Genomic DNA, 14,000 nt, shown 5'->3' on the forward strand with positions numbered 1-14,000 from the left:
CATCGAGCCACGGAGCGGGAGGGGAGGACCGAGCCGGCCTGGAGGATAGGGGACATAGAGAGTCAAAGGATGCAGAAAGGGAAGAGAGGAGGGTTGAGGAGGCAGACTCAGGAGAAAGGTTGGAGAAGGTATGAGCAGAGGGAAGAGATGATAGGATGGAAGAGGAGAGAGTAGCGGGGGAGAGAGAGCGAAGGTTGGGACGGCGCGATACCATCCGAGTAGGGGCAGTGTGGGAAGTGTTGGATGAGAGCGAGAGGGAAAAGGATACAAGGTAGTGGTCAGAGACTTGGAGGGGAGTTGCAATGAGGTTAGTGGAAGAACAGCATCTAGTAAAGATGAGGTCGAGCGTATTGCCTGCCTTGTGAGTAGGGGGGAAGGTGAGAGGGTGAGGTCAAAAGAGGAGAGGAGTGGAAAGAAGGAGGCAGAGAGGAATGAGTCAAAGGTAGACGTGGGGAGGTTAAAGTCGCCCAGGACTGTGAGAGGTGAGCCGTCCTCAGGAAAGGAGCTTATCAAGGCATCAAGCTCATTGATGAACTCTCCGAGGGAACCTGGAGGGCGATAAATGATAAGGATGTTAAGCTTGAAAGGGCTGGTAACTGTGACAGCATGGAATTCAAAGGAGGCGATAGATAGATGGGTAAGGGGAGAGAGAGAGAATGACCACTTGGGAGAGATGAGGATCCCGGTGCCACCACCCCGCTGACCAGAAGCTCTCGGGGTGTGCGAGAACATGTGGGCGGACGAAGAGAGAGCAGTAGGAGTAGCAGTGTTATCTGTGGTGATCCATGTTTCCGTCAGTGCCAGGAAGTCGAGGGACTGGAGGGAGGCATAGGCTGAGATGAACTCTGCCTTGTTGGCCGCAGATCGGCAGTTCCAGAGGCTACCGGAGACCAGGAACTCCACGTGGGTCGTGCGCGCTGGGACCACCAGATTAGGGTGGCCGCGGCCACGCGGTGTGGAGCGTTTGTATGGTCTGTGCAGAGAGGAGAGAACAGGGATAGATAGACACATAGTTGACAGGGTACAGAAGAGGCTACGCTAATGCAAAGGAGATTGGAATGACAAGTGGACTACACGTCTCGAATGTTCAGAAAGTTAAGCTTACGTAGCAAGAAACTTATTGACTAAAATGATTGAAATGATACAGTACTGCTGGAGTAGGCTAGCTGGTAGTGGCTGCGATGTAGCTAACCTAGAAAATCGCTCTAGGCTAAACAATTGTCTTAGATACAAAGACGGCTATGTAGCTAGCTAGCTACGATCAAACAAAACAAACCGTTGTACTGTAATAGTTACTACAGTGCTGCTATTCGGGGGCTAGCTTGCTAGCTACGTTAAAAGAACAACAATAGCTGGCCAGCTAACCTAGAAAATCGCTCTAGGCTACACAATTGTCTTAGATACAAAGACGGCTATGTAGCTAGCTAGCTACGATCAAACAAAACAAACCGTTGTACTGTAATAGTTACTACAGTGCTGCTATTCGGGGCTAGCTGGCTAGCTACGTTAAAAGAACGACAATAGCTGGCCAGCTAACCTAGAAAATCGCTCTAGACTACACAATTGTCTTAGATACAAAGACGGCTATGTAGCTGGCTAGCTACGATCAAACAAATCAAACCGTTGTACTGTAATGAAGTGAAATGAAAAATGTGATACTACCTGTGGAGCGACGCGGAATGTTGACCGGGTAGTTGGAGTTCAATTCGGTAGAGGTTGGCTAGCTGTTGGCTAGCTAGCTAGCAGCATTTCCTACGTTAAGGACGACAAATAGCTGGCTAGCTAACCTCGGTAAATTAAGATAATCACTCTAAGTCTACACACTCTAAACTGCACAATTATCTTGGATACGAAGACAGCGAAGACAACTATGTAGCTAGCTGACACTACGCTAATCGAGTCGTTCAGTTGAGTGTAATAGTTTCTACAGTGCTAGTGGACAGTGGATGTTAGCTAGCTGCTTAGCTAGCTGCTGGGCAGATACGTTAGGACGACGAAATACGATAATATGCAATTGTCGTTGATACAAAGACGGCTATGTAGCTAGCTAAGAAGAAATTGCTAAGATAAGACAAATCAAACCGTTGTACTATAACGAAATGTAATGAAAAGTTATACTACCTGCGGACCGAAGTGTAGATGCGACCGCTCGCTCCAACCGGAACCGGAAGCTGACTAAATAATGGTTATTAAAGGTTAAACCATTCATACTGATGCTGACTAAATAACAGCTATTAAAGGTTAAACCATTCATAATGATGCTGACTAATTAACAACTATTAAAGGTTAAAATATTCATAATGATGCTGACTAAATAACAACTATTAAAGGTTAAACCATTCATAATGATGCTGACTAAATAACAACTATTAAAGGTTAAACCAGTCATACTGATGCTGACCACATAACAACTATAAATGAAGGTTAAACCATTCATAATGATGCTGACTAAATAATAACTATTAAAGGTTAAACCATTCATAAAGAAGCTGACTAAATAAAAACTATTAAAGTTTAAACCATTCATAATGATGCTGACTAAATAACAACTATTAAAGGTTAAACTATTCATAATGATGCTGACTAAATAACAACTATTAAAGGTTAAACCATTCATAATGATGCTGACTAAATAACAACTATTAAAGGTCAAACCATTCATAATGATGCTGACTAAATATCAACTATTAAATGTTAAACCAGTCATACTGATGCTGACCACATAACAACTATAAATGAAGGTTAAACCATTCATAATGATGCTGACTAAATAACAACTATGAAAGGTTAAACCATTCATAATGATGCTGACTAAATAACAACTATTAAAGGTTAAACTATTAAATGGATAGACCTTTTGTCAGAAACAATAATCCACCAAATCAAAGATGAATATGATACTGTAAGAGTCTTTAGTATTGTTATAATATATTGTATTATGGATGGTTTTATGTTTCTTATACCTCACTGAGAGCAGAGTCATATGGAATCCCTATGGAGATGTGAAGGAGATGTTTTTGTGCTGGGGTATATCACTGTGATATGGGATGGGTGGCACTGTGAAATGAGGCTTTACAAAAACCTCAGAGACAAAACCTGCATTATATCTGCATGAGGATTGGGAGAATGGGGAGAAACCATACAATATTCTTCAAATGATCGTCTGATATTGATATAACCCCATTGTAAATCGTTTTACATTTTAAAACGTATATATTGATGGAGTGATGTCATGACATGGACCTGAGCATCATTTTTTTTAAATGTATACAAAACTGAATTCACAACATCTGTCCTCAAGAAATCAGGTGTTTGATAATATTACGATATTGCATTATATTTTCATCTCTATTGAATTCATTATCATGACTTTAAAGCTGCCTTTTGAAGTGCAGGGTTTTTGTACATGCAGTGAATGGAGACAACATTGTGATGCTTTTGACTACTGGGGTAAAGGGACACAAGTCACCGTCTCAGCAGGTAAGCAAACTTAAATGTAATATACATCAAATGTGTAATTTTCCCATTCATTTTGAGTGTAGAAAGAACATATTTTTGTCTTTTGCATTTTTCAGATGCAAAATGTCCTTAGTCCACTAAAGAAAAGGTTTACCTCAGTTTGCTTATTTCCTTGAAAGTCAAATAGTTCCTCAAATTCTAGGTTCTGCTGTTGTAGAATAATGCAGAAGTTTGTTTCCTAAAGTCTTATAAATAGAAAACCATTCGTTCCTCAGAAAAAATGTACAGTCTAAGAGAAAATGTTACATACTGTGGAATTACATTGTTGACCAAGTTTGACTCTGTGACAATGTAGTTTCTATTTAGATTTGTTTTTACAAACCAATGTACTTTGAAGTTATCAAGATTAGTTGAAACTGATTGTTGTAAAGAGGGTAGTTGTTGTATTGCTTGGCATATGCCCTTGTCACATTGTGTATAGCTTCTTTGACTATTGGGGGAAAGGGACAATGGTCACAATCTCATCAGGTAAGCCATTTTTTTAATGCAATCAAATTGTTGTAGATTGAAGATAAATCATTGTTTTTTGGAGAAAAGTAGACATTATTACTCTTGGATAATGTTGTTAGTGTAGCACACCTAGAAAAAGCAGTATATTGTTTGTTCATCTGTCCACATACGTCTTTCACTTTTTGCGATTGATGTTTATTTAGTTGACTATGTAGACTTTGCTTTAGGTCAAAAACTACCATGTGAAAATGAAAATGTAGGCTATTTATGTGGGAGTCTAACACATACACTGGTTATAGGTATAATAATAAGAGTTCATCTTAGCCTATATTGAATTGAGTATTAATTGTCATCATCATTATTCTATTCTACTAAGCCAGTTACTTTATGTTCGTATTCTTATCTTTTATTATTTCTTATTGTTGTTGCATTGTTGAGAAGGAACCTGAAAGTAAGTATTTGTAATATACTACATACAACTAATAAAACTAGAAATGTAGTGGTAGTTATGCAACAAAGAATACAAGACAACCAACTACATGGAATTAAATGGTGCCGTATAGTGCCGGATTAAAAGAAAAAGTAGTTATTAGGTTACAACTGTGTAATGACCTTTTTACCAGGGTAATTCCAAATAGTTACCTGGTCATTTCTGTACATTCAAATCAAGTGTTACCTTTTTTTCTTTCTTTCTTGCAGCAGCCACATCCCCCTACTCTACTCACTCTTATGAACTGTGGAACCCCTTCTAACAACATCTACAGCATCGGTTGTCTAGCTACCAGCTTTTCACCTTCCTCACTCACATTCAAGTGGACAGACGCCAGCGGCAGTGTGCTGACGGACTTCATCCAGTACCCGTCGGTTCAGAGTGGGGGAGCCTACACAGGAGTCAGTCAGCTCCGCTTGTCTAAGGATGACTGGGGAAACTCAAAGTCTTTCAGCTGTTCTGTGGATCATCTTGGAATTGAAAAGAAAGCAGTCATCATTAAACCAGGTAAGAGGTCATTATATTTTCTTTTTTTATGAAGTTGGTTCTATTTTTCTAAAGATTACATTTTAATGTTTGTGATGTGAACTATTTCTGTTTAGAAAACCTGTTTATAAAATGATACTTGGTGTTTACCCAGGATGTCTTATTTTAATAAGGCGTTAAACTAACATGCAGACATTTCTTTTACCGCTACACAGTCTCAAAGCTTCCAACAGTGTCTTTGCTGTCGGCACCCATTGGCACCACTCAGTACCTGATGTGTATGATTGAAGATTTCGCACCCAATAAAGTCACTGTCACCTGGAAGAAGAATGACATGGAGGTGGAGGGCCCGACCCCTACTGTAGGCCAACAGCCATCAGGCCTCTACTCAGCCAGCAGTCTGCTGAAGGTCAACAACACTGACTGGAACAACAAGGTCAGGTACAGCTGTGTGGTGGAGCACCAGGGACAACCCACCATCAAGACGATCTCCAAAACAGGTCTGTACATAGGAGTAGACTGTACTACAATAGATGTCATGCTCACATGCAGTATATATATTATTTAGTGTAGTTCCTCATCAGTAACATCAACATGTCCTGCTTTCACACTGCTGCTCTCCCCTTTCAGAACCACTTACGGTGACTCTGAACCCACCGCGTGTGAGAGAGGTGTTCTTGGACAACCAAGCGGTGCTGGACTGTGTCATCACTGCTACAGACCAGGACACAGTGTCTGGTACCAACATCACCTGGCAGGTCAACGGACAGGCCAAGACGAGAGGCATCATTATGAAACCCATTGAATCAAACGGCAACCTGAACAGCAGGGTCAGTACTCTGACCATAGACCAGACAGAGTGGACCAACGTGAACAAAGTCCAGTGTTCTGCCATGAAGAGTGGTGAAGACACATCGGTCATTCAGGACATCAGCTTCACCAAAGGAAGTAGGTCACTGAAACATCTCAATGTGGTTGTGATAAGTGGTCACCTACTCCAGGTTCTGGAGAGGGAGGCACAGGATGTGCAGACTTTTGCTCCAACCCAGCACTAACACACCTGAGTCAGCAAATCAACTAGTCATTAACTAATTATCGCCTTTGCTTAGTTGAATCAGGTGTGTTAGTGCTGGACTAGAACAGAAACCTCAACACCCCTGTGTTGCTCCAGAACCAGGGTTAAGGAACACTAGGTTGGATTTTAAACTGATATTCACATACTGGTTGTCATATGTGCCTAAACCACAAGATGTTGCTGGTGGGAGGACGGCTCATAATAATGTCTGGAACGTAGTAAATGGAATGGCATCAAATACATGGACACCATGTTTAATGTATTTGTCACCATTCCACCTATTCATCTCCAGCTATTACCACGAGCACATCCTCCCCAATTAACACACCACCAACCTCCTGTGGGTTACACGAACAAGAGAGTAACGTTTCTCCGTAAAATGAATCCTCTTTCAGGTCAAGCCCCTTCAGTGTCCGTTCACCTTGTCCCAAAGGAAGACCCCATGGAGGGGGAAGTGACTCTGTTGTGCCTGGTGGTCAGTCCGTCTCTCTGTGATGTGTACATCATATGGAAGGTGGGCAGCATTGGCACTTATCAGGAGGGGGTCACCAGCCCTCCTCAGAAAACCCAGAAAGGCAGCTACCTTGTCACCAGCGTCTTCACCACTGCCAAGAATGTGTGGGACACAGAAGTGCTTTTCACATGCGCTGTCAGGCACGCCGGCTTGGACAACAACACCGCAGCTAAGGAGGACAGTGTGTCGAAGTCCAAGGGTAACTCATGTCAAGATATGTGATTTTAATCTCTGTGTGTTGTGTTGTTGTTTCTCCTTATTGACTCCTCTGTGGGTCAGAATATCCAATTACTAGGTGTGTCCCCTGTTGTCCTCTTTGATGTCATTCATTATTGTCCTTGTTGAGTTAAATTTAACATGTTAGTGTTGTCATTGTTGTGTTGACTATAGACATGTATGTTGTCTAATGTGATATTGTCCAGTCTACTGTGTTATAAGACATCAGTCCAACTGCACATCCTTGTGTTGCCATTGTTGTCCTTTGTCATTGTTCAATGTATCTTCCTAATGTGGGGACAGGCTAATAAACAATACTGCATTTAACATCACATTGTTTCGAGTTCGTATGTCAATTACTTTAAGTCTTAGAAAATATACTGGTCTATTGTACATACAGTATAAAAACAAAATGAAGACAATTATTTTGGCATGAAAAGACAACAGTACTGAAGAGTCCACATAGTAGTTCTCTGCTTCCAGTCAGGTGGTCGGATGTACTATTTAGTGTATAGGTGTAGTTTGACATTATGTGAGTGGGTGTTAATATTAAGACAAGATATGTCTGCACAGCTCAGTTTAATTTCTTCTCTGTGTGTCTGTGTGTGTCCATATCATTTGAACTCATGTAGCTGTGTTTGTTAGAATATGATAAAGACTAATAGAGGTGTAGAATACACATACAAACACACAATCACACATGAACACACACAAACACGCAAGCACACATGAACACACACACACGCAGACACAAGTATATGTCCGTTCCTCACCACCTGTCTCTCTCCCTGTTCTCAGAGAACATCCTACAGACTGAGCCTGAGGCGGGCTTCGCTCTGAGCTGCACGGACAACGATGAGGATGAGTTCAGCAGCCTGTGGTCCACCACCTCCTCCTTCATCATCCTCTTCCTTCTCTCTCTCACCTACAGCACAGTGCTCAGCCTGGTCAAGGTACTGACACCACTTATTTATTGTGATTGTAGACTTCTAATGAAGGCCATTGGCAGCTGAAACGTCATGATTTTAAATAAAACAATTATGTATCAAGTGTTGAATTGAACAGAAGCATTTCGCTACACCTGCAATAACATCTGCTAAATATGTGTGTGACCAATACGATTTGATTTGATTTTATTGTTAGCGATAGTTGCTCCTTTCCCTTCCAATTATGATTACATACACAGAGGAGAGATGAGAAACTTCCAAATATGTTTATATACACAGAGGAGAAATGAGACACTTCCAAATATGATTATATACACAGAGGAGAAATGAGACAGTTCCAAATATGATTATATACACAGAGGAGAAATGAGACACTTCCAAATATGATTACATACACAGAGGAGAGATGAGACACTTCCAAATATGTTTATATACACAGAGGAGAGATGAGACACTTCCAAATATGTTTATATACACAGAGGAGAGATGAGACACTTCCAAATATGATTATATACACAGAGGAGAGATGAGACACTTCCAAATATGATTACATACACAGAGGAGAGATGAGAAACTTCCAAATATGTTTATATACACAGAGGAGAGATGAGACACTTACAAATATGATTATATACACAGAGGAGAGATGAGAAACTTCCAAATATGGTTATATACAAAGAGGAGAGATGAGAAACTTCCAAATATGATTATATACACAGAGGAGAAACTCTTTGTGGGCCAAGGTAACCTACGCTGTTCCACTTTGCTGTCTGTTTACTGTAATAACCAGTATCTGTCTCTGCCTCCTTTCAGATGAAGCAGTGAAGAACACATGATGGACCAAAGAGATAGATGTGTCTAGATTAGAAAGTGGTGGTCTGGGATGGTTATGGAGTATAGTAGTGTTCTTCAGTAATAATGTTATGTATATATCCTATACATTATTGATTATGATTGATTAGTATTGGTGTTCTCACTATTATACAAGCATCGTAGTGATGTTATTTTTCATTTGTTCATTTCTATTGTACAGTATCTTTAAGTATAAGAGTGTCCTGTGATGTCTGTGTGTCCTTTTACACTTTAATAAAGTCTAACTCTTAGCTAGTCATTTTTTTGTACTGAGACATCCACTGGATGCTAATGCTGGGAGATGGACACATCCTATATCCAAAGACGTTACTGATTGGAGTGTTTCTGCTTTGCAGTTATCTATGGAGGCAATGTACAGCTGTATTCCCTCCCAGGACAGATTAAAACAACGTTAGGCTATATCTGTAATATTTAACTAAGACTTCAACATTCTGTTATCAGTTGATCTGTGGTGGTTTCTTGGTTCTCTAATTTGTCTAATAACAGTGTCATGCAAAAGCAGCTTCCTCTCTCTCTATCCCCTTGATACCACACCTGTGGCACTGAAACTGTCCAGCAACTGCCAGGGCCACAAATACACTTCCTCGAAAGAAGAGAAAGACTGCATGTACGAAAGCAACGCACGCACGCGCACACACACATATATTGTATATAAATACATATAAACAAGTATTTCAGTGATTTGATTTTCCTATGTATGTCATGTGGTTGTGTAAAGTTGGGCGTGTCGCTTTGTAATTCTTTAATAGGGTTACTACACACACAATATATTTTTCCACAATTTCCATTACATTGGAATTATCTCATGCCATAAAAGTCATACATTTCCGTTCAAACGTAGGTTTCTTATCTAAGTTGTTGATTATTTGGTAACTTAGATCAGTGGTTCCCAATCGATGTGCCGCCACACACTGGTATCAGTTGAGGAACTCTCAGGTATGCTTCGAAACTTTTCCTAATCGTGATTCCTTTTAAATGGAACACTCAAAAAAATGAATGCACATGTAATTTAGACTTGGGAGCACTAGTGGTGGTCAGATGATATATTAAATGGCACATGGTTACCTCTGTATTGTTGTTTCAAGTCCATTGCCCTCAGGCTGTTGTTATATTTGTTATATCACCATTTTACTTTGTCTTTGAAAACCATTTCAATTCAGGAAAGTATGATTAGATTTAGCTAGTGTCATTAATTTCTATATGGCTCTGGGCGTAGCTATACCACAGCCTCTGCCATAGAAACAAATGGAGCATGGCTTTGTCTCCGCCTTTACAATGCAGAAAACCACTTTACCATAGCTAAAAATGTTTATTTCTGGAGCAGATTTGTGGGACCTTTTTCACCCTAAAAGTCTAAGCCTTTTAAGGTGACACTATTTGACACTATTTGTCATGCCAAATAGTGTCTCCCGGTCAAACAGTGTCCCCCTCTACGTCAAATCAATTCAAATAGTATTTGTTACATACGCCGAATACAACGAATACAACCTTACAGTTAAATGTTTATTTACAAGCCCTTAACCAACAATGCAGTTTTAAGAAAATATCCCCCCAAAAAGAAAGAGATAAGAAAAACAAATAATTAAGGAGCAGCAGTAAATAACAATTGCGAGGCTGTATACAGGGGGTACCAGAGTCAACGTGTCAATGTGTGGAGGCACCGGTGTCGAGGTAATTGAGGCATTTGATTAGATGTTCAGGAGTCTTATGGCTTGGGGCTAGAAGCTGTTTAGAAGCCTCTAGGATCCAGACTTGGCACTCCTATACCGCTTGCTGTGCAGTAGCAGAGAGAACAGTCTATGACTAGGGTGGCTGGAATTTTTGACAATTTCTAGGGCCTTCCTTTGACACTACCTGGAATAGAGGTCCTGGATGGCAGGAAGCTTGGCCCCGGTGATGTACTGGGCCATACTCACTACCCTCTGTAGTGCCTTGCGGTCAGAGGCTGCGAAGTTGCCATACAAGGCAGCGATGCAACCCGCCAGAATGCTCTCTGTAAAACCTTTTGAGGATGCCTTTTGAGGATGCCAAATATTTTCAGTCTCCTGATGGGGAATATGTTTTGTTGTGCCCTCTTCACGACTGTCAAATCAAAATCAAATCAAATGTATTTATATAGCCCTTAGTACATCAGCTGATATCTCAAAGTGCTGTACAGAAACCCAGCCTAAAACCCCAAACAGCAAGCAATGCAGGTGTAGAAGCATGGTTGCTAGGAAAAACTCCCTAGAAAGGCCAAAACCTAGGAAGAAACCTAGAGAGGAACCAGTCTATGTGGGGTGGCCAGTCCTCTTCTGGATGTGCCGGGTGGAGATTATAACAGAACATGGCCAAGATGTTCAAATGTTCATAAATGACCAGCATGGCAAGGCAGAACAGTTGAAACTGGAGCAGCAGCACGGCCAGGTGGACTGGGGACAGCAAGGAGTCATCATGTCAGGTAGTCCTGAGGCATGGTCCTAGGGCTCAGGTCCTCCGAGAGAGAGAAAGAAAGAGAGAAAGAGAGATTAGAGAGAGCACACTTAAATTCGCACAGGACACCGAATAGGACAGGAGAAGTACTCCAGATATAACAAACTGACTCTAGCCCCCCGACACATAACCTACTGCAGCATAAATACTGGCGGCTGAGACAGGAGGGGTCTGTCTTGATGTGCTTGGACCATGTTAGTTTGTTGGTGATGTGGACACCAAGGAAGATGAAGCTCTCAACCTGCTCCACTACAGCCGCGTCAATGAGAATGGGGTGTGCTCGGTCCTCTTTTTCCTGTAGTCCAAAATTATCTCCTTTGTCTTGATCACTGTGAGGGAAAGGTTGTTGTCCTTCCACCACACGGTCAGGTCTCTGACCTCCATCCTATAGGCTGTCTCATTGTTGTCAGTGATCAGGCCTACCACTGTTGTGTCATCAGCAAACTTAATGATGGTGTTGGAGTTGTGCCTGGCCGTGCAGTCATGAGTGAACAGGGAGTACAGGAGGGGACTGAGCACGCACCCCTGATGGGCCCCCGTTTTGAGGATCAGTGTGGCGGATGTGTTGTTACCCACCCTTACCACCTGGGGGTGGCCCTTCAGGAAGTCTAGGATCCTGTTGCAGAGGGAGTTGTTTAGTCCCAGGGTCCTTAGCTTAGTGATGAGCTTTGAGGGCACTATGGTGTTCAACGCTGAGCTGTAGTCAATTAATAACATTCTCACATACAGTGCCTTGCAAAAGTATTCATCCACCTTGGCATTTTTTCTATTTTGTTGCATTACATTGCATTACCTGTAATTTAAAAATATTTTATTTGGATTTCATGTAATGGACATACAGAAAAGAGTCAATTAGTGAAGTGAAATGAAAAAAATAAAAGTGCATCACCCCCTTTGCTATGAAGCCCTAAATAAGATCCGATGCAACCAATTACCTTCAGAAGTCACATAATGAGTTAAACAAATTCCCCCTGTGTGCAATCTAAGTGTCACATGTTCTGTCACGTGACCTCAGTATAAATACACCTATTCTGAAATGCCCCAGGGTCGACAACACCACTAAGCAAGGGGCACCACCAAGCAAGCGGCACCATGAAGACCAAGGAGCTCTCCAAACAGGCCAGGGACAAAGTTGTGGATAAGTACAGATCAGGATTGAGTTATGAAAAAATATCAAAATCTTTGAACATCCCACGTAGCACCATTAAATCCATTATTAAAAAATGGAAAGAATGTCACCACAACAAACCTGCCAAGAGAGGGTCGTCCACCAAAACTCACGGACCAGGCACGGAGGGCATTAATCAAAGGCAACAAAGAGACCAAAGATAACCCTGAAGGAACTGCAAAGCTCCACAGCGGAGATTGGAGTGTCTGTCCATAGGACCACTTTAAGCCATACGCTCCACAGAGTTGGGCTTTACAGAAGAGTGGCCAGAAAAAAAGCCATTGCTTAAAGAAGAAAATAAGTAAACATGTTTGATGTTCGCCAAAAGGCATATGAGAGACTTCCCAAACATATAGAAGAAGGTACTCTGGTCAGATGAGACTAAAAGTTAGCTGTTTGGCCATCAAGGAAAACGCTATGTTTGGAGCAAACCTAACACCTCTCATCATCCCTAGAATATCATCCCCACAGCGAAGCATGGTGGTGGCAGCATCATGCTGTGGGGATATTTTGTATCGGTAGGGACTGGGAAACTAGTCAGAATTGAAGGAATGATGGATGGTGCTGAATACAGGGAAATTCATGAGGGAAACCTGTTTGGGAGGTTCACCTTCCAGCGGGACAATGACCCTAAGCATACTGCTAAAGCAACACTCGAGTGGTTTAAGGGGAAATATTTAAATGTCTTGGAATGGCCTTGCCAAAGCCCAGACCTGAATCCATTTGAGAATCTGTGGCATTACTTAAAGATTGCTGTACACCAGCGGAACCCATCCAACTTCAAGTAGGTGGAGCAGTTTTTGCTAGGGGGGGGGGGGGTTGAATAGTTATGCACGCTCAAGTTTTTTGTTTCTTTTTGTGTTATTTCTTGTTTCACAATAAAATACATTTTACATCTTCAAAGTGGTAGGCATGTAATGTAAATCTAATGATACAACCCCCTCAAAAAGGCAACAAAATAGGAAAAATGCCAAGGGGAGTGATTACTTTCACATGCCACTGTAGGTATTCCTTTTGTGGGGAGTGGGAGTGCAATAGAGCAGTGTGGAGTGCAATAGAGATTACCTCATCTGTGGATCTGTTAGTGCAATATGCAAATTTTAGTGGGTCTAGGGATTCTGGATAAATGGTGTTGATGTGGGCCATGACCAGCTTTTTAAAGTATTTCATGGCTCGGGAACTCATTTAGTGTCACTGCCACCCTCCTCCGCCGGCTCGGATGCTGAGCCTATGCAGCTGGGGGGTATCCGCATCTCGGCCAAGGAGAAGGAACGGAGAATCACCAATCGCCTCTGTCTCTACTGCGGCTCCGCTGGTCATTTTGTCACCTCATGTCCAGTAAAAGCCAGAGCTCATCAGTAAGGGGAGGGCTACTGGTGAGCGCAACTACTCAGGCCTCTCCTTCTGGATCATGCACTACCTTTCCGGTCCATCTCCGCTGGCCCGGTTCATCTGCTTCCTGCAGTGCCTTGATAGACTCTGGGGCGGAGGGCTGTTTTATGGACGAGACCTGGGCTCGGGAACATGACATTCCTCTCAGACAGTTAGGGAGCCCACGGCCTTGTTCGCTTTAGATGGTAGTTCTCTCCCCAAGATTCAGCGTGAGACGCTGCCTTTAACCCTCACTGTCTCTGGTAATCATAGCGAAACCATTTCTTTTTTAATTTTTCGTTCACCTTTTACACCTGTTGTTTTGGGTCATCCCTGGCTAGTGCGCCATAACCCTTCTATTAATTGGTCTAGTAATACTATCCTATCCTGGAATGTTTCTTGTCATGTGACCTGTTTAA

The 14,000-nt window shown here is 42.0% G+C and overlaps 1 gene segment (V, D, J or C); it reads left to right on the top strand.

Moving 5' to 3' along the window:
- The first annotated feature begins 4,075 nt into the window (after window positions 1–4,075).
- LOC135554521 (Ig mu chain C region membrane-bound form-like) lies at window positions 4,076–8,808 on the top strand. The segment is given in 6 exon segments: window positions 4,076–4,966; window positions 5,161–5,445; window positions 5,576–5,893; window positions 6,416–6,733; window positions 7,549–7,703; window positions 8,511–8,808. Coding segments are annotated over 6 exon segments (1,536 nt in total).
- The last annotated feature ends 5,192 nt before the right edge of the window (window positions 8,809–14,000 follow it).

The sequence above is a fragment of the Oncorhynchus masou genome, chromosome 14, assembly GCF_036934945.1.
Source record: "Oncorhynchus masou masou isolate Uvic2021 chromosome 14, UVic_Omas_1.1, whole genome shotgun sequence".
In the NCBI taxonomy this organism is placed as follows: Eukaryota; Metazoa; Chordata; class Actinopteri; order Salmoniformes; family Salmonidae; genus Oncorhynchus; species Oncorhynchus masou.